General features: G+C 42.7%; 1 protein-coding gene across 1 annotated transcript in view; it reads right to left on the bottom strand.

The window, feature by feature from the left end:
• FLT1 (fms related receptor tyrosine kinase 1) overlaps positions 1-25,966 on the bottom strand; it is a 108,448-nt gene that overhangs the window by 16,711 nt on the left and 65,771 nt on the right. The window contains exons 13-18 of the mRNA XM_033051785.1: positions 22,991-23,281; positions 18,080-18,226; positions 16,112-16,243; positions 9,907-10,013; positions 6,482-6,620; positions 1,534-1,638 (exon numbers count right to left, since the gene is read on the bottom strand). Of these exons, the coding sequence (XP_032907676.1) occupies positions 1,534-1,638; positions 6,482-6,620; positions 9,907-10,013; positions 16,112-16,243; positions 18,080-18,226; positions 22,991-23,281 (921 nt within the window). The remainder of the gene's footprint in view (positions 1-1,533; positions 1,639-6,481; positions 6,621-9,906; positions 10,014-16,111; positions 16,244-18,079; positions 18,227-22,990; positions 23,282-25,966) is intronic.

Raw genomic sequence — 25,966 nt, forward strand, 5'->3', positions numbered from 1 at the left:
CACTTCCTCTCCACCACATGGGAATTCTGTGAGGATAAGGCCTAAGGAATGACTTCACAGTTCCTGGATAATCTAGAGAGGACACAAGGAATGAGGCAGATGTCCCCATGCTTTGTGTGAGGTACTAAAGACACCTACAGATGATCTGGTCACCATGGGCTCTCTTCATTGTCAGCAGAGCTGAATGAGGACTCAGCTCCCTGTGTGCAGGAATCTGCCTTAGGCTGGGATGAACTGTTGTCTCTCACCACTGCCACTGAAGGCCATTTGAGTAACTAACTCAGAATCTACTCTGCACATGCACATGTGAATCCCACCAGGATTCTTGTAGCTGCTGTTTGCTCCCATCTACTCCAGCAGCACCCACTGCTCCATGGTGTGCTGACTGGCACAAGAAGCCTACTGATGTACACAAAGAAACCCTGAACACAGCAGCCCACTCCAAGGGCTGGAATTTACATGTAGACATCTCCTGATAAATGATAAGCAACCATTTGGGAAGCTGGGAGCCAGTGACTATTCCTGAGCAGAGTCAGCCGAGAGCATTGGGGTTCCAAGCCATACTGGTACAATAGGGGACGTGTCCTGTCAGAGAAACAACACCCAAAAGAATTCAGGGATTAAGGCAGATAAGCAGTGCAGCATAAACTCCTGGGGCAATGCAAAAAAAAAAAAAAAAAAAAAAAATGCCTGCTATGATCCTTACACATGTAAAGAAGGGAAAGCTAAATACATAGGAGGGACTAGGAGGGACGCCACCAGGGCTCTGGGTTAGGGAATTCAATCACAGCTGTGGCAGTGTGGCAGGCTAGGACAGAATATCATCCTGCTTGCTAATGTCCCAAATGCCCTCTACAAATTAATGAGGGGGTTTTGTCCTTTCTGCTCCAATGGGAAAGGTGGCAGGGAATAGCAGGGGATAACTTTATTTCAGATGGGCACTGTTGTAGGAACATCATTGGTAAATCCATCCCACAATCTGGGTGTCAGCATCCTAAGCACCGTGTGATGAGACTGCAGCCAGTTCAGAGGAGACACACCTGCACAGCACCACCGAGATTTAAGCTGCTCAATGTATTTAGCTTAATAAAAGTTCTGCATGAAGAAAAATCGTTATAAAATCTAATGGAGAAGGTCAGAACGAGATGCAAAAGTCAGGTATATGGGAATGAGACATAAGGCATCTGATTTTAACAGTAAGATGATGATTCCTTGGAACGAATGACCAAGGAAAATATGAAAGCTTCTATCCGAGTGTCTTCACATTAAGGGGGATACCTTATACTTCAGCGAAATTTCATTTACAGCATTCGGTATAGGGTCAGTCTAGCATAATGGTGTAACTTTTTACTGAGAATGCAATTTTTATTTCATAGTTCTGCCATTTCATTCGTGGTGGATCTGAAACTTGGTTTGTACACATTTTGGAGGCTTCAAAAAATTATTGTGGGAAGTTTTTGCTTTTGTCAGAATTGTATAAAAATGCACTATATAAGCCATCATTTTTTCCAATGCAGCTGTGCAACAAGATACCTTTCAGCATTTTCACAGCAACTATTCTGCATGTTGGTGATTTCCTAATTCCAAAGGCAGATGCTTGTACCACCTTTCCAAAAGCTCCATGTCCAAGAGACTTTCCTGTAAAGAAAACAAAGTGGAGAGACACATCTTGGTAAAAACAGGGAATCCCATCAGCAAATGGCTTCATAGATCACAAATTGAAAAGTGTACTTTCCAATGAGTGGCGTAGGTATATTTCCAACATATACCTAGTTTAGGTTTTCAGGTTTGTTGGGTTTTTTTTTTTAAGTAAGCAGTCAAATTAGAAGACAGAGTCATCAGAGCGAGCAAGTGATAGGAGTGAAAATATCACTAAATTAACGCAACCATTCAGTGGGGGTACACTGGCTTCAAACTTGATCTTTTCAGTCTAGCTCAGACAGAAAAAGATTTTACTCTTCTTTTCCCTGAGCACACTGCACTGTGCAGCAGCCTGTGGTGCTGCCAGTTATGTCCTTAATAACACAGACCCTCTGCCCCTTTGACATGTGCTCTGCCCTACTACAGAGGCTGGCGAGGCTTGGCCAGGGAGATCTCGTCAACGCATCAGCTAGCAGTAAGTTTTATTTCCAAGTAACTATTTTCAGATAGCTTTTGTCCTTCACCTTTAGCAAAACCCAGGTACCAAAGTGGCTAACACGAGTATGGCAGCAGGATCTGCAGTGTTGAGAAGAGCAGAAAATAAGTCAGCTTTTCATAGAAAAGAAAAAGATAAAATGTGCCATGACCATGTCCACAGGACAATTTCCTATTCCTATGATGAACGCCTGTTTGACTAGCTCTCACTAGAGACATCTATCCTGTTGGTATCTGAGTGGGAGATGAATCCCACTCAGATACTTGCAAGCAGAGAAAAAGAACTGCTGTCTGTACTAATTCAAATCAATACTGCCTTTTATATGTATATATTGTATCTAAACTGTGATTCTCAGTATGTCTGTCAGTAGAAGCAAGTAACATACGTTATTAAAGCAATGGAAACATGAAGCAGAATATGCTAAGCCAAAAAAAGCTAAGCCAGAAAATTATTTCCACCCTAAATGTGAAAATGTGTTGTTATTTTTTTACAGCAAATAACCACAAAGAACTTGAACTACATGACTGAAACGCATCAACAGACTGACCTTGGTTTGTGAAGGGCTTAGTGCTTGAAAGAGAAATACAGATGAATCAGTGTGCATCTAAAAACCTACTGTCACCTTTTTTCAGTTACTGCATATAGATTCTTTCTTCATTCAGCAGATGCATAAGGGAACCCCATTAGGACTCAGGTCTCAGCTTTCTTAATGAATTGATGTTTTTAGTCCCTAATGTTTTAACTGTTCATGGTTTCTACATGAAGAACTTGCAGTTTGAGGTCCTATAAAACCCAACATACCTTTGTTTAATTCATGGTTTTAATCTGCTTCCATCACTTTTAATTTACTTCCCACATCGTGATAACCTGCTTAGTCACCACTTGGAAAACACACCGGCTCATAAAGCTGCACAAAGCTGCTAACCTTACAGAAAGGAGAATGAGCTCTGGAAACAGCACTTCCTTCTCTAAACAGCAGTGTAATTCAATGGGAAACTGTAATAACACTCGTCTTTGTTACTCTGCTATTGTTTGTACCGTGCTGCATGCTAGCACAAGACCAGGCTGCTTTAACTTTTCAGCATGTAGCTCAGAACTCCGCAGTTTAGTAAGCAATTGTGGCTATGGTTGCTCTTGTAAAAGCCTCTTCTGTTGACATAAAATACAAAATTATTAAACAGAGGAATATTAAGTTGCCTAACCATCTGAGCAGTCAGGTTGTTGCAGCCTTTGAGCAGCTACACTGGATATGTTTGGGGTTACAGCATTTAGATCCAGACCAATGAAGCAAAGCGCTCCATTTAAGTTTTCCACACTTGACTTGGGTTTACTGAGCAGCTCAGAACACATTAAAAGGAACATACACCTCAGTCAAGGAGTTTTGGATCAGGAGATTTTCTTTTCAGTCCCATTTTAGCAGGGTCCTTCAAGCATGTCATTGCTGGACCTGGAGCAGTAGCAAGAAGAGCTTGCAGACACCACACTCCATGTCTGTGGGAAGGCACAGGCTCCAAGGCGCATTCATTTCTCAGGTTCTTTGCCACTGTTTGCATCATCTGCGTTTTCCCCACAGGTGGCTTCACGTTTTCCATTACATTCCATAGGACAGCTGCTCACGTGCAGGAGAGTGGGAAGTGCTGTGCTGGGTGCCATTACCGTGGGCTGGCAGTGCCCAGGAGGGAGCAAACCAGCTGCCACCAGCGTGTGTGACACCGTGCTGTAGCCAGCAGCCACGCTCCACAGGGCCCTGCATCCGGCATCAGCACTGTGCCGCCTCTCCAGACTGGGAAGGTCGAGCCCAAGTGTGAGGGGAGAAGCTCATGACAGCTCAGCCAGCACCCTGCGTTGTCGCCGGACACACTGACACTGATTTACAGCACCAGCATTCTTCTGACTAATGAAAAGATGACATTTCACTCTCAGCAAGACTAGTCTCTGGTGAATTTTAATTACCCCGACTGCAGTGATGCCCATATGAAATTCCCTGTAATGTCTGTACCTCTTACAGATGAAGGGAGAGTCCTGTTATATAAGCACTGCATCATAGCCGTGGGCTGTGTGTATGCATGTTGGAGGAACACACAGCAAAAGAGATGTGGGCTGAAAGGAGAGACTTCTTTGCAGAAGTTATAATAAATATGTGTCCTGGAGGACAACTAGGTCGAAAAACAGTCACATCAGATGCTGGAAGGGGTTGCATTTCTAAGTAAAAATATTTTTTTAAAAACCATAGAAGCATATTTTGTGTTTGTGAGACACTAATCCTCAGAGACTGCCAAGGTTACTCAAAGACTGAGCCAAATGACATGTAAGCAGGACTTGCACTGAGCTAATCTAGCACACTGCACACACACAACTTCTTCCAATCTGGTTCTCATTCATTTTCAGCATTCTTTATTTGTTTACACCAGTTCTTCCACTTTTAACTCATTCTCTGGTCATCGTTCGTCACCTCTGGACTCCAAACACTAACCCTGCAAGGCATGGGTTTTTCCTTGGTGTTTACATTCCATTTCTGTTTGTTTCTTTCCCAGTGGTCACATTGTCTGCACATCAGGTTCTTGGTCCATCATCGTAAGAAAATGGTCTGAAGATTGAAGTCACTCCAGCACAAAGTTCCAGCATTCCCAGAATTATGTATGACAATTATAAATCGAGAGCAGTACATTTCAGCTGTGCTTATCCACATCTGGCCACCTTGTGTCCCCTGGCAGGCAAATTAGGTGTGATCCTAATTTTGCACATGTTAACCAAGCTCTGTCCCTGATGCCAGGGAGAACAGGAGGAATCTGTTACAGCTCCTAACTAAAGTGCAAGGATTTTCTAGACCTTGCTCTAGGACAAATGCAACGCATGCCTGAAAGAACAAACAGCACTATAGCAACGAGGCTGAACTTATCACTGACATTTTAATGTTGACCTTCTAGCTAAAATCTGTGTGGTTTCTGGAGGGATTCATCTACTTCAAAACAAGGTCCCTTCCCCCCTTCCCTTCTCATCAGCTCCACACTAGGCTTAATAAGGAATGGTTCCCAAACATATGCCTTTTGCTGGGACATCTACAGGGGAACTGGCTGTAGGTTTAGAGTTTTCAAGGGTATCTAGTTATTTATGTGTGGACTTACATGTCACATTATTGCACTTTATGGTGCAATAACAGAATATTTATAAAACTACAGCACAGAGGGAAAACAAGGAGATTGTGTTGGAAAGAGAAGGAGAGGGAGAAACTGGAAGAGGTGCAGGATGGATTATGAGGACCTATTTCTGCACAGGCTTTTTTCCAAGTTTCCAGGTTGAAGAAAGGGAAGAAAACTATAGAATCATAGAATATCCTGAGTTGGAAGGGACCCACAAGGATCATCCTTGTGGGTGATCCTGGCCCTGCACAGGACCATCCCCAAGAGTCACACCATGTGCCTGAGAGAGCTGTCCGAACGCTTCTTGAGCTCTGGCAGGCTGTGCTGTGACCATTTCCCCGAGGAGCTGTTCCAGTGCCCAAACACCCTCTGGGTGAAGATCCTTTTTCTAATACCCAGCCTGAACCTCCCCTGACACAACTTCAGGCCATTCCTTCGGGTCCTGTCACTGTCAGCACAGAGCAGAGATCAGTGCCTGCCCCTCCTCTACCCCTCATGAGGAAGTTGTAGCTGCAAGGAGGTCTCCCCTCAAACCTCTCTGCTACAGGCTGAACAGACCAAGTGACCTCAGCTGCTCCTCACACAGCTTCATGCCCCTCCAGACCCTTCATCATTATTATAGTGAATCCCTAAGATTACAGTCAAAGGTCAGGCTTCTGAGTCTAGAGAGAGAAACATCAAAGATGGCAGCCTGATTTGGAATTCTTTGGTTGCTCTTTTTGTGTCATGCTTTAAGTAAATCAGTTTCCAAAATATAGAATGCATTATTCTTGTCTTTATTCTGCTTCTGTGGCCAGGTGTCCAACTTAATAAATGAGGGAAAGGCTGTGGATGTTGTCTACCTGGACCTTAGTAAAGCCTTTGTCACTGTCTCCCACAGCTTTTTCCTGAAGTGAACAGATAGATCATTCATGGTTGCACTTCATCTTAAGGGCATTTTCCAACCTAAATGATCTCATGTTGTATTTTCGTTTTCCTACATGGAGTTCAAATGTACATATGAAAAGTCAAGTAGACATGGTCAGTCAGTCCTGAAGGCTGTAATTCATTCACAGATCAGTGCTCTCAGTGTGGAATAGATGACACCAAACCTGGCAGTACATTGTGCTGAGTGCCTAGAACACATCCAGCTCCTCTTTATGCATTGTTACAGACACATGTTATTCAATCAACCCAAACCCCGTACGAACCATTCCAATATTACCTAGTTTTAACCTTTCTCTTGCAATTTCCCACTTGCTGGCATCATAAGGTAGACGTTCACATTGCTCATCTAAGGGGACTTCATCGGGATCCATTATGATTGACAAGTAATGGTTGGTCTTCATTTCAGAGGAACGAGGCTAGAAAACAAAGACATTGCAAAATGAAAAAGAGGATTAGGGTATCTGTCAGCATCTTCTTGTATGGATCAAGGACCCCATGTTCATTCTGATCACAAGGCTGCATGTTTCATTGCACAGTGGATAGTTTCATTAAGCTCCCTTAAGCTTTTCTATCTATTGCAAGAGTCTTTATATAAAAGAAACTCATTCCTCCAGCTTTGCTCCCTAGTGACATACCAGTTTCTTCAATGAAATCCCTGTGGGTCTCTACTAACATATGGTGTTATGACACAGGCCCTCTGCACAGTCAGGAGAAATTCTTTCAGCAAGTGACTAAACATTGCTGATAAAAATAACTTTCCTTCATGATTGTGCAAAGCAAGAAGTGGCTGCATGCAACAGATGGAGTTCTACTGCCAGTGTTTATTTGCTCCATATATCCCACAAAGATAGCTCATATGTGGTTAGAAATTGTGCAAGACAAGTCATCAGGTCACTGGACATGATACACTTCACAAACTGCTGACAAATGTTTATGATTTTTTATTTCTGTGGTATCATTTCTGAAAAATTTACTCAAACCATTTTGTCTGGAGGAATTTATAAACAGCTGGACTCAAAACATATAATTTAAAACATAAAATTTCAAATTAATTTACCAGTTTAGTTTCTCCTGAGCAAATGGATTATCCACTTCACTTGAAAAATATAAGGAAAGATAAATCTCATCTGAAAGTTTCCTGCAGTTCATCCATTTTTAAATATATGTTCCTTCAAAGAGCATCAAGATTGCCATTCTAGTCCACCGGACTTTTCTTGATGGAGGAGTATTTATCTTTCTGTAGAAGAGGTCTAGTGTTTGCCATAATTTCCTGGCTATTAGTTGGAGTCTATGGGAAATCTGAAGAACTCAACCTGAATGTGTTGCATTTCCCAAACTTGTGGAAGAAGCAGATGGACAAAGACATACAGATACCACAAACATACAGATACAACCACACTTTTTTTTCTATTATTTGCTTTAACTGCCTTCTAATACTTTCAACTTCCCTCCTCTACAGCTTGGAAATATGTCCCTAAATCCTGCATTTCCAGGCATGTTTTTGAGAAGAATATTTCTAGCTGTGCATGCCTTGATTGGAAACACAGCTAGACTAAAATGACAGTCATTATCAACTGCTCTTCTAGCTACTTCTTGTCCTCCCCAAGCCATAAATTTTGTCCCAAGAAGGATGCACTGATGCTTGTGAAAAAGGCAGGAGGCTTAAAGCCTGGCTCCAAACCATCCACAAAGCCTGGAAAGGACATGGATAAGTGGGAGATGAGTAGAAACAGAAACTTGTGTGTGCTCCAGAAAGGGCATTTCTAGATAGAGATGTGTGTACCAGAATGCTCCTACCCATCACATTAGAAGAGCTTTTAAGTGGACCCATCCCAGAAAAAACAATAGGGCAATGTAAAATTCAGACACTTTCCCACAGTTTTTTCTTCTGATGCACTCAATATCAAATTTTTGGCACAAATAGAGATTTGAAGAAACATTTTCAATGATGAAAAATTGTTAACAATATAATCTGTCCCTGTGTGCATCACAGAGAGGCTTTAAGAAAATGCTCTTGGAGAACATATTTTTTTCTGTTGTGGCAACATAATTTGTATATGAAATTTAATTCAGAGCTAATTCTAGACATAAATCTTTGAGAGTAAGAGTTTATAAAAGAAACACAGATAAGACCATAAACATAGACTAACACTAGCTGGAAAGGCTCATCTGGAAAGTTGCCTTAATATGTCATTTAGATAAAATCCCTTGTTCTACAGTGGTGATGATATTTTTATTATCTTTTAACAGTCTAACAAGTTTTGGTCTCATAAAAAAATAAACCAAAAAAGATCTGCAGCCCCTTGCCACACTTAAAGCTTACTTTTTCCCAAGATTTGCAGTCACGTTATAACTTGCTTCATCATTACTGTTGAGGGTTCAGTACTGGTCCCTCTTGCCTTGTAATTTCTCTTACAGCTATGAAGTTTCTCCACAACTTCAGCTGACCTCTGCTTTCCCTTCCCCCCAAACTCCCACGTATTTCTCCTCACTAAAGCTTGCAGCAGCAGGAATGCAGGCACAGTGACTGCTGCCATACTGCCCTGATTTGGAGGTCTAGTGCTGCTTCCCCACCAGTCGATAAAAGTCTTAGTACCCAGCCTAAGGTACCAGCAAGCCTCAATGCCAGTTGAGATAAAATGGTCTGTCAGGCTGCAGGGGACCTTCAGCAGCCATCCCTCAGCCAGCTGGGACATGCCCAGCCGTGGTGGCTGTGAGCAGATCCCCCTGGGGCTGTGCTGTGATACCCTGGGCTGGTGGTGGGGTGGGAGTGAGGGGAGGGGGAAATGCAGCCATTTCTCAGCTCATGTGTTGCAGTGCCCCAGTACCTTCCCTCAAATCCATCTGCTTCTACAGGTTACGCTGAGATCTTCCTGCACTGAGATCTTCCTGCACGACCGAGGAGTTGTATTTTCTGCTTGGGAAAACTGCTGTGGTTTAGCCTGCACACCCCATACAATGCAGACCAGGTGCTGTCAGGAAAATACTGGTTTTAAACCATTACAGTCAGCCTTGGACAAGAAGGAGGGTGAGCTACAGGGGCAGTTAAATTGATCACGTTGGTGCAGGATCATCTGCTCTAGGAGCTGCACCACCAAAACTCCTTCAGCAGAATATCACTTTGGAAGTGATGTAATTATACCAGACACTGTGTGAACCAGACCCCAGCACATTCTCTGAAGATCTATCATTCCCACTCACTCAGATCTTCAAAGACATTGGGATGCTAAACCCCCACAGTTTTTATAAGGGAATGAGGATGCCTTTGGTGTGAGTCAGGCACCCAAATTCTTGTGAGCCTCAGAGCCTTGTCCCCACCCAGCTTTTTCTGGCTTGCTCATACTCAGCCTTGCAAGTCACAGTTCTCCAGCATCCATCTGCAGCCTGGTCATTGCACCAGGAACAAGGGTGAGCAGTATCAAAGAATCACAGGATATTCTGAGCTGGAAGGGACCCACAGGGATTACTGAAATTCAATTCCTGGCCTTGCCCAGCACAGCCCCAGGAGTCATGCCATGTGCCTGAGAGTATTGTCCAAACACTCCTTGAGCTCTGCCAGACTTGGTGCTGTGAAAGTGAAAAATTTTTTTTTTTTTTGGTAGACTCAGCAATCCCACCATCTTGGGAAAAATTTTTTTTCTGGCATGAGCCAAGCAGGCAAGGAGAGGCAGGTGCCACAGGGAGATGCCTGTCTGTTCTTACCCTCTTCAGCTTGCGGATGAAGAGGGTCAGCAGGAGCCAGAACAGTGTCGCAGCCACACAGGTACAGGTCAGAGTTATCAGCTCCAGGTTTGACCTCTCTGATATGCCTGGGAAAATCAAGTGGGAAACATATTAGAAAATGACCTGCAAACCAAGGGCACTTCATGTTTTTTTCTACCATTAAAATAAAATTCCAGGAAGGACCAGCTCTTTTCAATGGGGTATTAATCTCTGTTTGGACTGGCTCACAGAGCCAAAAAAAAAAAGGTCTCCTGCAGCCTCAGGAGAGGACAAGGCTACCCAGAGAGGATGGCTCTGCTGGGCCTTTCCCACAGCTGGTACTGTGGTGTGAGAGCTGCTGCCAACAGGCAGGAGAAGCTCCTGGGAGGGCTTGTGCTGGTGTAGGCTCCGAGTGTGACCCAGGGCACGTTGAAGTGTGGCTGCTTGGGGTTTGCTGTCCAGGACCTGATGCCTTTCCTTTCCTTCCTTGCTGATGGCTGTGCCCTGCAGCCTGCACCTCCATCCCAGACATGCTGTAAACCCTCCAGTCCTCACCAAAACTATCGCTGGGGGCGACCTGGGGATTCTCTTGGAGACTCATGGAGCTACCAGCTGGAGTCCATGAGCTCCTCCTCCCATGGCTTGGATGGATCTGATCTGTCACCTGGGGGCTCAGCTGATACACAGCATGATACTGGGGTCTTGAGCCTCATTCCCACAGGGCACAAACCCAGGGCATATGGCCTGGCACTCCCTGCAATCCACTGCTCCCATGGCAGGCTCTGTGCCCTCAGGTCTCCTGCCAGACACACCAGCAGCACATGAGGGAACACAGGAATCCCCTCTTTCCCAGCAGAACCCAGATGGCAGGGAGATGGGAGAAAGCAGGGAACAGATGAAGCACAGAAAGAAAACCCCAACAACAACTGAAAATGAAGCAGCAAGAAAACTGAACATTAGAAATCTGGAAAGTATTAGAGCCCACTGAGAGATCTTTCAAAAAGGCAAAATAAGACTCACTTCAGACTGCTATTTAGGGATTTGTAAAATAGTTTCAGAGCAGTTTGTTTTGCAAATCCTGTGATCGCGTCAAAATCCCACACTTCCCACAATGTTTTCCATCTGATTGGTAGAAAATGCAAAAAGAACCATCACATCTTGCCTCTTGTTCTGATATACCCTCTAGAGAGGGAAAATGAGAGGACAGGGAGGAGTAATTCTGAAAGTGATTTCAGAGTAGTTCTGTCAACTGCACTTGCAGAGTTGCAGAGCCTGGCAGCTTGGTGTTACTCCTGACAAATGAAAAAGGTTTTATCCTGTTCACTGGTGGGTTTACCAGGTAATCCAGAGAGATGTGCTGCCTGGTTTTAGGCAAAAGGCTACAAAGCTTTGTTCAGAGGTTGTGTTGCTTAATTAACATAATGTCTTCCTCCCCTAAAATGATAATCAGATTTGTATTCATGCCCCATGTCTAAGATTTCCATGGCATATCCATTCTGGAGCTTTGAGAATAATGCTCATTGAGGAAAAACATGGCTGAAACTACAAATGGAGATACAATAGTCTCCAGAAAAACCAAGAGAGTTCTTTTTTCACAAGTATTTTTTCAAAGTACTTGATTTAGATATGGGACATCATGATAGCATAAATAATACAGCCTAATGCAGCTTGCCTATTCCCTGGCATCAGCATTTCCTTTTACATACGGATAGTCTCCTCTTGCTTCTGAGCAGCTCTCCTGCAGATGGCAGGTAACAGTTTCTGATATTTATTCAGCAAAACCTGGAGGGGCTGAAGGTTCATTGGTTGCCACAGCTTCATATGGCAGGACACAGAACACCCACGAGGTACAGCCAGGCCTGGGGTGGAAGACAGCAACCCTTTCACCACTACAGTAGCTGCTCAGGAGTCAGAAAAGAGATGCAAAGGTGCTGTCCTTAAAATATTTGAGCAAATGTAGGCAACCAGAAAGCATTTCTCCATCTGGGCTGGGTTATCAAATGCCACAGTCCTAGTCTTGCTGAAAGCCTTGAAGTCAGAGCTCTCTAAGTGTCTCTCAGCTGGGTAGGAAATGGTTTCAGTTGAGGCAGAGCAGGCAAAAACACTCAGAAGAGGCCTTAGGACTAGCAAAGTTTGGGGAGGCTGTAATCAGTACTGAATCCCTCTGTCTGCCTGGTAGCCAAAGATTTCAGGCATCCCCTTATACCTCTATCCCAGACCTTTACTCACCAGACTCCTCATTAGACAGACTTTTCCCCATGTGCAGTTTTGTCCCATCTGCCTGACTCTGCCCCGAGCAGCAGCCAGCTCCCTTTGTCCTCCAGAGCACCTCCAAAAGCTCCCCTGCAGCATCTTATGTCTGCAGGATTGCAGAGGGCTGAGGAGGGGGCAAGTGAAGAAGTGCCACCAGCAGCAGCTTCTCTCTTTTAGTAGCAACAGAAGGCACCAGAACCATGCAAGTATGCCAGGATGAGAGCCTGGATTAATCTGCTGATCCCTCCAGCTACAAGCTCAAGCCTTTGGCTGATACAGGTTTTCTCATTAGGATTTCAGTTCTAAACATTGTGGTGCAGCTCAGGTGTCAGCCAGGGAAAAAGCAGTGCCTGGGGAAACAACACTTATCTGCTGCACCTAAAGCATCCTTCACTCCTACCCAAATGGGATCTACCCTGCTTAGTCCATGTGATCTCACAATGATGGCACTGCAGCAGTGGGATGGGTGCCCAGAGGTGCTGAGGAATGTCCATCCTCAGAGGCTGTCATAACTCAGCCAGACCACTGGAGATCACCCTTGTTTGAAATGAGGCTGAAATACTGATCACCAGGACTCCATTCCAACCCTCTTTGGTGGACTTCTGAGGTAACAGGAGTCTTAGTGTCCCCTGATGTCCACCTTTAATCTTGCAGACTAAAGTCATAACCCAGGCTGAACTTCATTTAGTAGCTGTGGGAATTCCAGCTAAACTTCATGGAGAAGTTCCTGATAGCTTCAGCATGACTTAAAAGGCACAACAATTTTTTGAGATACAAAGTCAGAAAGGTTAGGTAGTTAGTAGGCAGGTAGGAAGATATAAAAGTAGATAGAGAGAAAAGCTATTTAAAAGAAGTCATTTAAATAAAATTTGTTTTGAAAAACTAGCACCATTTTCATAGTGTCAGAATAGTTCAGTGAATACTTAATAAATCAGATGTTTTCCTTTTCTTCAGCAGGACTCACATTAAGTTATCAAACATCAGCTTTAAGACAGGGCACATTGCTGTATTCCTTTCTCCATATTTCAGTGAGCATGAGCTGTAAAAGGCACTCCTTCCTTTATCAACACATCTCCTTCAAAGCAGCACCTCTACAACTAAGTGTATGCCTGGCGCTGCAAGGGTCCTCAGTATGGGAAGCAGGAAATGGCTTTCATGGCAGCTCTGCAGGCATGTTGACCCCTCCAGAAAAAGCTGCCCAGGAGTCTGTGTTCCCCACATGCCCAGCAGCATTTCTCCCCAGACTTTCAGGGATGCAGTTCCCTCTACATGCTGCTGCTTGGGCAGCCATTTGCTGTTTCTATCATGTCCTTGCAGATTTGCTGCCTCTTTGGTTCCTCAGCCAAGAGCAAGCAGAGAGATTGCTCTGACATGCCCACAGATACGGCCCTTCTTCTCCACGGACAGCCCAGCAACTCCTGCTTCCAAACCAAACACAGCCTGCAATTATTTAAATTATTTAAAACAGCCCTTTGATTCCACCATCCATTCATCCATCTCGGACACAAAAATAACACATTGTTTCATCTGTGAGTATAAGAATGTTTTTTCAGAGGAAATAAAGAGAGCAGACAGTTTCCTTCCTGACTCATTCACAAACTACTCTTCCAATCTGCTGAACGTGGCCATCAACACGAGGCGCTGCTCTGTTCCCTTTGATCTGCAACCCCATGTTCTAAGAGTCCTGGGACAGAGGCAAGGCTTTGGTGCTCGCAGCAGCAGGCACAGGGCCTGTGTTTCTCAGAGAAACAAGAAAGTGGCAAATCTTAGAGAAAGTCCCGCATTCAAGCTCTGATCTTGCCCCTTCATGCTCAGGGATGAGGTGGAAGGTTGCCATTTCCTGGGAGAGGGACACTCCAGAGCCGTGTAGGAATGAGTAAAAAATCCTCTAGTGACATCCCTTCATGCAGTAGGAAAAGAATGGAAAGACATTTTACATGATCATAGTAGATAAGACAAACTGTCTCTCTTTTTATCATCCAGTCTCAAAGCCATAAATTTTAATGCGGAAGTCTTCATCTCCTGCTCCCTTAGAAGTCATGCAAGAACACTGCTTGTGGTCCCGCAGGACACATAACCACAGAAGAAGCCTTCCTGGCTGCTCTCTCTCCTCCTCTGGACTGGGATCTACGACTTCCTAGAAGCCATCTGACAGAATGCTTGTGGTTGTAATAAACAGTCAAGCTTCAATTATGTTAAAATCAATAAAATAATGAATTACATTGTCCAGGACTATGAATTAGTGGGATGATTTGGACAGCAAGCAGCTGGCACAAGTTATTAATTTATCTGTTAGAGCAGCTGCAAAAACCTCAGTCTTGTCAAGGCACTTAGAGGAAGGTGATTCTGCCTCTCTACTCTACTGTTGTGAGATCTCATCTGGAGTGCTGCATCCAGCTCTGGGGCTTCCAGCATAAGAATGATGTGGATCTTTTTGGAGCGAGTCCAGAGGAGGGCCACAAAGATGATCACAGGGCTGAAGCACCTCTCCTATGAAGACAAGTTGAGATAGCTGGAGTCGTTCAGCCTGCAGGGGAGAAGGCTCCAGGGAGACCTTTTGGCAGCCTTCCATTACTTAAGGGGGTCGGATAGAGAGTTGGAGAGTCCCTTCTTCCAAGGGTGTGGGGTGACACAAGGGAGAACGGTTTCACACTGAAACAGGACAGGTTTTGATTAGTTATTAGGAAGAAATTTTTTACTCTGAGGGCAATGAGGCCCTGGCACAGGTTTCCCAGGGCAGTTTCCGATGCTGCATGCCTGGAAGTGTTCAGGGGTGGGTTGGAGGGGGTTTTGAGAAACCTGGAATGGTGGAGGTGTTTCTGCCTTCCACTAGATCAGGCTGGAGCTAGAGGATATTTAAGGATCCTTCCAACCCAGACCATTCTATGATTCTATAATTATTCATAAGGGGATAGGTGTTTTAGCTCCTCAATTTCACCAGTTAGGCCAGCCCACATGTGCATATGCTTATCCCTGACCTTTTAAAGCAAAAACATCATTGTATCATCACCATTAACTCTGACTACTAATGCATTCATGGCAAAAAATCAATACTAATTGTAATTGTCTTGTGCTGCAGGGTGGTATCCAAATACTGGGAAGTATTCAGACATATTTAACAACTATATGAGAATATCCACAGACATATAATCTCTGCCCAAGAGATATTCAAATTGTATTCTATAAGGAGCTGCTAAATGCATCTAGGACTACTTACTTAACACCAGGTCAGTAAAATAGATTATGCCAAATTTAATACATGCACAACACTGATTTACATGGAGAATGTCAAACTGCTTCTCCAATCTCATAATTCATGAGCCAAAAGGGTACTCAATGAAAATGAAAGGTCACTTAACAAACTTTATTTTTATTCATTGTAAAATTAGTTGATAGAAATCACTGCCACAGGTATGAGTTGAGATTGTCAGAAGGCAGAACAGCGAATAGCAAGATAACTCAAGTGAGGGTCACAGAAATAACTAAATCAAACTACGTCTTTGTAGTAGCACTTTTGCATATGTAGCTACTGCTAGGCTAAAGTCTTCCAGTCTGATTTGGCAGTTAAGTTTGCATAGAAAATAAACAAATGAGAGTATCCCAGGCCTCTAATTTCTATGGAATTAACCTGAAATGGTAAAATGCATGGGTAGGAGAGTGTTACTTACTCTGTTTTTTGTTTGTTTTGCTGATACTAAATTTACATTTGTCTTCTACCCTGACCTGATCTTTGTTGGGTTGAAGCAATTCTTCTTTTTAGGTCAGTGTAAACACACTCTGAGTTAGCATTTCCTGCTGGGCTTCCTTTCCAACCTGGTACGCTTCCCTTGCTAGGACTTCCTTCAAATTGCTTCAGAGATCACCAGATGAGTCCCAGGTCATACCCCTGCCCTCCCAGCCTAAGAACATCCCTCTGGAAGGGTTGCTCTTCCCATTTAGTGGGGTGCTTTACCTTGTACCGTGACATACGCCGCGCTCTCCACGGATCCTCTCAAGTTGGTGGCTATACACTGGTAAAGCCCTTCATCTTCCTCTTTTACTCTTTCAATAAACAGCATTCGGCTTCCGGGCCCTAAAATTATTCCTGTGAAATGAAATATTTTGCAATGAGAGGGAGCCAGGATATAAACAAAAGCTGGCCCTTGTGTAATAATATCTGCTTCAAGTTCTTCTCAAAAGAAATCTGAGCCACAGACTGCACGGCACAGTGTTATCTGCAGGAAAGCCAAATGCACTTGGACGTCTTGTGAGTCTCTTGGAAATCAGTGTTTACAAAGCACTTATGTGAGTCAAAAAGCTCAGCCTAAGGGAATTGTCTTGGAAGTACTTGGTACAGTTTATAGCACTGTGCTCATGCTTTCATCCAGGTGAGCACTCTAGCACGCCTGCAGCTTTTGGAGAAAGGATAATCTGATTACTGCACTTACAGGCCCAGGTCTGCCCCTGAAGCAGCCCAAGCTTAGAGCTCTTCCAAAAGCCATTCAGACTGTCCCTGTGGGCAGCAGACCTGCTCCAAACCTCACCTGCCCATGAGGCATGGAATGATGGGCTCCTTCGCAAAAGGGCTTTGGATAGTGCAAAGAGAGTTCCCATGAGGCATACCCTAAAACATAGGGCTCACCTGAAGTTTTAAACATCTTGTTTATTCCAGCTAGGTGAACCCAGAAGCTGTCATGGACAGTACTCCAAGAAGCAAGGAAGAGGCAAGGAACAGATTTGGCCTCAGGACTGCTGCTAAGGCACCTTCTAGCCAGGAAAAGTGCAGTCAAGTACACATTTGTGTTCCATCAGAACTACAGTCCTATCAAAATGTATTCCCACCATCTATTTCAGGCACCTAACTGAAGTGCTCTGACCTACCCTCTGGAGACATCTTCCTGGCTCCTAATTGTATCTGTTGCATTACACACAAGTTAGACACATAGCATTCATTTTGGAAGATAGTGTTATTAATGCACACTACAGTGATGTGATCACTGTAAAGCTTTATGGAATCTGTCTCTAGATTAAGCTTTGTGCCTGGGCTGCAGCTCTGCACGGGCTTATAACTCAGCTGGAGAAATCCTTAGAATTTTTTTCCAGTTATTTTTATTTATGCTATAGTAATTTCCCATAATTCAGGACACAACCATAACTACAAACTTCTTCTGTAGCAGACTACACTTTAAATTCAAGTTCCCATGGACCGAACCTCCTTGAACATTTTTGCTGAGTTTTTAACACACTCTAAGTGTGTGCTTCTGAACCAAATGTGCATGAATTCCCATGAGAAAGGTTTTGCCTTTTCCTCCATCATTCATTTCCATCTGAAATATCCGAGCAACGCTTCCATGACTGTGGTGCCAACAGCTGGACATTTAGCCTTAGCTGATCTTTGAAGCCACATTCCAGAAACAGCAGTAAACAGCTCCCAAAGTTTTGCAGCATTCCACCTGGGAAGCTGTTCCTTTCTGTTGCATGAGACCTGGATTCCTCTGCTGCCAGCAGATGCATTTGTATTTTGGACACCCCACATTTAATCTCCTCGACAGCTTTTGACTCATGAACAGACTTTGAGTGCCTGACCACAGACTCCCACTGGTACTTCCATACACAGCATGAGAGCTTGGTTGTTTTTTTTGCCTAGTTATCTTCTGGCCAAGACACCTGAACCTTGGGCTCCCTCTATAACACATGGAGGGAAATACGTTTCTCTGGAGATGACTCTTATGAGTATTTTTTCAGCAATTCCATAGAGACCTGTCGTGTCTAGACCTCCAGCCTGGCTCATGTTTTGGAGTGGGACAGAAGAACCTGGAGCACCTGGGTCTGTCTGCCTTCCTTACATCTAGGAATGCCAATGACTGCAAATGGCTACCTACGGCAGAGGGGTAAATAAAAAGCCTGTTGTAAGAGGTAGGTGAGTACACAAAGCTCTCACCTGGTTCTTGCTGTATTTCCTCATGGTTTTTAAACCAGGATATCTGGGGCTCAGGAATACCACGAACCTGGCACTCCAACATGGCAGAGTTACTGGCGTTCACTGTCTGATCCGTAAGCTGCCGCAGCAGGGCTGGTGCCTCTTGAGCTATAAGACAAAACAATACCTTTGTTTTACATTCTTGTAATGGTGGGGGTTTAATTAGCTCCCCTACTCTCATTTTACTGGTGTTAGACTGCTACAGCTGTTCTACCAAGGTAATTTTTCACTGATTTTGTTTACTGTTCTGCTTTGCTCAGGAGGGTTTGGTGTGTGCAGAGAACTCCTATTACTCGGCAATAGCATGTTATGGTGACCAATGAACGCCTAATGATGACAGTGCTCAAAAGACTTTCTCAGTTCCATGACCAACCATATGTTTATACTAAAAGCAATGATTTCCCATGAAAGCCAAGCTTTGCATCATCAAAAGAAACAAACTGTGACACCAAAGATTTGAAGAATCATCGGACATCCTTGTAGCAGAGTATCTCTTTGTATCTCAGAGTATCGAAGTAGCACTTTGCAGCTCCATACACCATAATATTCGTGAATGTGTCTTTGATAATTTGCTTACTTCAAAGAGTACAGTTACAAATGATATTCAGTAAACTCAATCAAAAAACAGTAACCATGAGCACAGAAGCATTGTACCAAAGTCTTCATAAATTATTACACTTTTGCATTTCACATATTCAGCTGAACATAACCAGGCCTGGTCAAATCACACCACAGAATTTCAAAAACACACTACAAATATCATGTTAAAGTCATCCCTGAAAGAAACAAAACAATCTCGTGATTGTTTAAACCTTTTGCCACTCCTTCCCTCATTTCATACAGTGCCAAAGGCTATTCTAACAAAGGTTAAGGCATTGACATCATTTATGCACATTACATGGCAACATCTTTCATTCACAGGTGCAACTCTCCCATTTTTTTTGGGCATTTTTTTCCATTTAAAGCAGTGATGAAGAATTTAGGGAGCTCCTGATCATGGAAATGCTCTGCAGATTCCCTCAAATTTCATAATTATTTGCAATATTTCCCTTCAAGGACACTTTCAGGATCAGCAATAACTAACACGGTAATACACACATTCCAAATATGAAATGAAATTAAAAAAGAAGAAACCAACTATTTGCAAATATTTTCTTTCAAGCTGCAACAGATGCCAGTACTCCACGTTCATTACCTGCTGAATGTCTGATATTCTGTGTTTGGAAGATTATCCTTTATCCTTACAGGAAAATTAGCCATCAGACATTTTCGTCTTCATAATTATTCTGTAACCAGCCATAAATAAAAGCTCTCCAGAAATATTAAACCCTTATGTACCACCGGCTTATGTGGTGTGCATGAGGCCCACAGCACTAAAAACACTTTTAAAGTGGGCTATCTTTGCAATTAATTGAAATTAATTCCAACATAATAATGACTGCAATGGTATGGCTTTTTGGGCTTTTCTGAGCTGCAAGCCAGTAATTTCCACAGGCAATGATATTTGTTGTTTACAGCCTGGTAGGCAATCTGTTCTCTCTCCCCAACAGCATTGCTTATGAGAGACACTGTAAATTCTTCATCACATACCTACACAATATAGTCAATTATATTTGCCTTGCAGCCAAGAAGACTGCCCTGCTCTCCTTGATCTCTAGCCTCGATTTTTGTTCAGTTCTCATTTTTCACAGCACTATGAACAGTTATGAGGCATGCCCACACACACGTGCTCGGAAGAGCTCCTCATTTACCAGCAGTCCTGACAGACACCCCAGCCCAGACATCCAAAAAGAAGGCAGACAAGATGACACAACAAAGGCAAATCACACGTTCTGTGAGTTGTGATTAATTTTAATTTGTTTATAGCCATACACTAAAGATGGGATTTCATATTAAGAAAACTTTTTTGCTTAAAACTTAAGCCATCATTCATCATTCACATACTTTCAATAATTTCTCTGCTACAATCAGCTGATTTTTCAAGGACTTGATCAACCTGAGGATTATTCTCTTTTGCAAACCACCTGTTTTCTGCCATTCATTTTTGCAGTGAAGCCAAGGGGGACAGTTTCCAATGTCCTACTCTGCTCACTCCAAAGCCAAGGGGCTAGCCTGGCCACCTGCACAGTGTGGGGCTCAGCACCCAGGGCAGCCCTCCAGACTTCACCCCAGCCTTCACGATTGCCCACAAATGCTGCCTTGCTGGCCAAACTCTGCTCTCAGTCACTCAGGGGAACTTCATTGTAGGCAGAATTTGGCCCAGGGGAGTGACAGGAGGGTCACAGAGGGGAGAAAAGGACACTGGTGTCAGAGTACTTGTCTGACCTGGGGTGGTAGGGAGGGGAAATTTGCATTTTTAGAAGCAAACAAAGGGAAAAAATTACAATTAATTAATATTTGGGTTTACATTTGCATTCCATCAATTTTTGCCCTTTGTTATGATTATGCTGTCTGTTCACTTATTTTTTATTAATCGGTACAAAAATATAAATACAAGCTTTATTTTAAACACTTAAAAAAAAAAAAAAGAAGAAGAAACATAATTCACACCTTTCTCCCTAAATAATATATTACACAAGGCAGAGAAACTGCCCAAACCCATGAATTCTCCAGTCATCTGAGGACATCAAAAGTGACATCAGTAGTTTTTATCCTGCCACCAAGAACTGTATTCCTCAGAGGCTTCCAGTGAGCTTTCTCTGTGCCCTCCAACACGGACAGCCACACTGGGATGTTACGACATCCGTGCACAGCGTGGCCCTCTGAGTGCTGGCCGAGACCAGGCTGGTGGGACCTCCACTCAGCAGTGACATACATCATTGCAATGCACAACAATTTCACAAAGAACAGTCTAATTGCCACATCTCTTTTTTTTTTGTTTGTTTTTTTTGACCCAAACTCATATTGCCTGGCAACTGGCTGCTACAAATCATCGCGCTTCAGCTCCCAAGGCCATGGAAAATTCATAATGTCCTGTCATCACCGCCCACCTTGCCATCAAATGTCTTCCCACAAAATGCCCTAGGAAAAAAGGGGATTCTGTATTGTAACTCTTCTGAAGAATTGCAAATGCTAAAGAGTGAGCTTGCTCCATTTTCAAGCAGTCGCCAATGACTCCGCTTGCATTTTAGGCATGTTTTAGGGAAAAAAGAGAGCCTGATCCCTTTGCAAGAACACATTGTTTCTGGAAGCCATCATGCTAATAATGAACAAAAGAGTTACTGTATACAAGCAGGCTATAGGTGACATTTCAAGATATAAATGATTATTCTTTTCTTTACTCTGACAACTTCCAGGTTATCAATTGTTTTCTAAGCATTTTAGGCTCCATGAAACTGGCATTATGGGGAAATGCTATTGTTTACCCTTTCACACTTGACAAAAGCAATTCCCACGTGAAAGGCAAGTTTAGCCGTGGGACACGGTCTCGATACCTAAAGGAGGAAATAGTCTGGTGAGTTCCCAAGCACAAGAAACTGTCATGTTGTCACCCTCTATTTTAAAAGCACAACCACTTTGTTCCTTTGCTGTAGCTATTTTGGTCATTCTGGTCTGTTTTGTTATGGCTTATGTAAATGCTATATAAATGATCGATCATAAATGTAACCAAAAATAATAAAAGCTATGTATTGTAAAAAAATAAAGTTATCAGATCTATTAAAAATAGCAACTTCTTCCTTATACAGAATTTATAGCACACAGAAACATCTTATAGCAAAGTCATGACAAAGGAAAAGGGGAAATGCTCACAAGGAATTCTTAGGTCGCCCTTAATTGTCCTTCAGCAGTTTTTCTGGTTCTTAATCCCCATAATAAATCCAATTGTCATTTGCATACCAAAAGCAATGAATATTTTTAATGGCTTCAATTTTGAATTTGTATTTTAAAAACATATTAACTAACAGTGCTGGCTAAAACTTTGTCAGTCATGTTAGTGTAACATTCCTCATTTAATAAAATAATTACAACATTACAAACTCCTGAATCTTCAGGCCAGAAGCAACACTCACACTTTTATCAGTAGTTTTTTACATTAGTGCAGAACTGACTTTAAAAATTGACCAACACAGCAACTGGAAGTCTACCTGGATTTATTTGGAGAAACATGGTTCATGTCTGTCAGTTGTAAAATCATCATTATTATAAATGATATGATAGGTCTGTGCATTATATCAACATTTTTATTTCTTCCCTGCATACTTCTTTTAGAAGATACTTTTTTAAGATTAATGTACTTTAGTGTAGAAAATAATTTCAAATAAATAAGTATTAGAACTTGCTCAGCAGGTAATATTTATAAGTCCATCAAGATCAGATTAAAATAAAAAATATGTAGTCCAGTCAATCTCAAACTGAATTGTGCTCATTCTGCACATTCAAGTTAGCTTATTAAATGTCCATTGTTGACTGAAAACAGCAGTTTTTAAAGTTAATCAGTTTATTCAGCTTTGACACTTTTGATGAGGCCGATATCAAAGCGGAAGAAAAGATTGATCCAAAGTTTTCCTTATTGCTCAGTAGGAGACAGCAAGAGAAAAAGTAACGACATGTAAAATGTAGCATAGGGGATCTTCCAAACCCCAGCTTCCATGTGCCTTTCCAAAGCAGAAAACACCCGTCTGAACTCAACTGGAAGCTCATGCGTTAGGACTTTGTTTGCTATTCCTCCTATTTCCAACCCATGGGGAAACGAGCACCACCTCAGGGCTTGAAAGGTAGCAACAGTAATAAAAAAATCAAGATGATATGAGACATCTCTTACTGTTTAATGAGTCCTTTAATGTTTTACATTGCTTTGTGTTGTACAATCATTCCTTGTGCTTTTATGTTTGAGGATCCGAGAGTAAACAGCCTTTTTGTTGCAGTGCTCACCTCTGATTGTAACGTCTTTCTTTTGAAGCACTTCTTTCCCCGTGTATATGTTCCTTGCTCGGCAGGCATAGGTGCCTGAGTGTGCCAGGGAAACGTTTTTGATGGTCAGAGTGAGGGTGATGGAGTACTCCCTGTTGTGAGACTTCTTTGTATTCGTTTGATTGTTGACTGTCCTAGGTAAAATCCAAGCAATGTCTTTGTACAGGAACTTGTTGGCTGAACAGGACAATACCAAATTCTCTCCTTCAATGGGCATTTTTTCCAAACTAATATGGAATCCACTCGGTACATCTGTCAAAAATCAAGAACACTTTTTAGTTTATATGAAACTAATGGGCCAAAATTAACACAGCATTTAATTTCCCCTTTATCAGGAAGTCTTTGAATTAATCAATGTCATTGTCTTCCTGCTCAGGTGAGTAACCATTCCTTTCACACACTCAGCTTCACCCACTCTTACAATTTGTCTTGGAGCTATGATATGCTTGGCCTCACACGTCAGTTGGTGTAAATTGAAGTTGCTCTTGGAAGTAACGAGTTTGTATAAATGTTATGCCAAGTTAAGACAGACTGGGGCAAGGTACCAAAACCAGAATTATTTGAAGCCAGCACAGTGGGACTATGAAAAAGGAGGAATTTTCTGATCACAGCTCCAGCTTGTGAACTGCACAAGAGAAAAGGAATCTCAAGAGGGCAGTATAAAAATACTGCATTTCATCATGCTTGGTTACACTGTTTTCTTCTTGCTCACAAGTATTCAGATAAAGTATGTCTATTTCTTAAAAATGCTTCAAGCCCTGAGAAATTACAACATCTGTGATCACACGCCTGAGATTTCCCTTGGAACAGAGGTGTTTACCTTCCCTGCATTTAAAGCCTACCAGTCACCCAAGAGGTAAGCAGAAGCAGCACCCACTGCCCTGGGTGGCCAGCTGTGTGTGGGCAGCACTAGGATGCAGATATTTTGTTCAGGTGGCTAGGCATCATCGCAGGTGAAAGATATTTTCAACTGAGAGAGACCAAGGATCATTGCACTAACAATTTACCAAGTGTAGACATGCGTTAAGTTTTTACTTCATAGCATATGGTCCAGGCAGGAGTAATTTAGCCAACAGTGTAGAAAGTCCTACTTGAAAAGGTGCTGTTTGCAGTTTCTTGTAATGTCACTTGCAGCTTCCTCCACCTGGGAATGGTGCAGAGCTGTGGTGGTGTCAGCTGCCTCCACCTGGGGCTCATCCCTCCAGCAAGGCACTTACACCACTGACCTCAGTGAAAGTAAAAGTAAGTTCCTGAGGGAAAGCACGTCCAAGTTTTACTCCTAGAATGCAACCTCTCTCGATTTATTTGTAGCCAATATTCTGATAAAGTCATTTCCTTCTCGGTCAAGTGACATCTACTGTGGCCATTTTCAATTGTTCTTTCACTACTAATTGCTACAGCACTTGGCTCTAAACTTGACTTGAAATCCTAAGAAAGGCTTCTTCTTTCATCAGGGAGTCTTATACCTTCTTTTCTTGCTTCTTAGATCATGAACAACTCAACGCTGACTTCCATTCAGTTCATTCTTACCAGTGTTGCTTCAGGTTTAATGTCACTTCAGCAGGAATGTACAAAAAGTACTTGTCAGGCGAATAATATCCCACATATTCTTTCATTAACCTCTCTCACTGATTGACCCATCCATCAGAAAGCTTCTCCCTAAATCCCCACATTGTAAACTGAGCTGCCTTGCTTCCCAGGGGAACCATGAGCATAACCTGTTCACTGCTCTCTGCCCTTTGGAAGCCTGGCATCAGCTGTTCCCCTTAACATCCTCTTTTCCACATCTAGCCTGGAGTGTTAAACAGAGGGTAAATGAATTCCTGCTAGTCCTGGACTGAAATTTCTCCTGAGAGTAGATGCCCTCCAGGGAGAGGCCTGATTTCTGCTGGCTGAACTCGTCGTGCCCCCGCTGTGGGAGCAAAGTGTGTGCCTGTCATCAGCTGAAGTTCAGGTGTGCAGTCCATAGATCAACCTAGTGGAGGCAGTGACACTAAAATGTTAGACTGGGTATTAAAGCCTGGGGGTTAAATTGTTCCACTTACATTCCATTGGGATACCGCTTTTCTCTCTCTGACTACGGAAAAGCTACAAGAAAAACCTCAAATTTAATGAACTCATCTATGAGTCACTACTATTAGGATCCTGCTTGTGTATGGTGCCAGATTCTAATCTCAATTAAGAACTGTTGACTGTAAGTGCTATTAAGAGGAAACATCTCCATACACAGAATACACACATCACATTTAGCCTCAGCTGCCAAAATGTAGACATCTACTTGAATATAGGTGTTCTGTGTTCTGTATGTGGGCAGAAGTTTACAGTCTATGGGGTGAGACAGGCTTCTCCAGAGGGCAGAGCAAACCATTCATTTAAGATGGGTCAAGTTCCAGGATCCTGGTCCCTCATGTTTACTTATGAAGAGATCCTATATGATCAGCTTAGGCTTAAATACTTAACTCTAAGATTAAAGTTAGATGAAGTGAATCCTATACTTTATTTTGTTAAAAAGCATTAAATTTAGACACACTTAAAAACAATCAAATGGCCAACATTTTGAATATGGAAAAGTACTTGGAGGAAAGAAGGTGCTGCATCTTACTCAGAGTACATTTCAAATTGTTCTGATGTGTGTTGGGAAAGCTAGGGTATTGGTTAGAAATGGTGGTAATTTTTGCTTTTGGAGATGCCAGTACTCAGTAAAAGCTAAGAAGAGCCAAGCAAAACTCTTAAGATGAAAACTAAAGATCCCTGGGGACTGAGGCAAATGAACTATTTTTAGCTTAAAAGAATAGCATACCAACAGAATAATGTAGTTGCAACTACTATTATGTTGTCAGGTCTGGAGCTCTTCCTCAGTGTGCCTTCTGTGAAGACTATTTTCTGAATAAAACTAGGGACAGAAGCAAAATGCACAGGATTCCAAAAGAATCATTT

This window comes from Catharus ustulatus, chromosome 2, assembly GCF_009819885.2.
Source record: "Catharus ustulatus isolate bCatUst1 chromosome 2, bCatUst1.pri.v2, whole genome shotgun sequence".
NCBI classification, from domain to species: domain Eukaryota; kingdom Metazoa; phylum Chordata; class Aves; order Passeriformes; family Turdidae; genus Catharus; species Catharus ustulatus.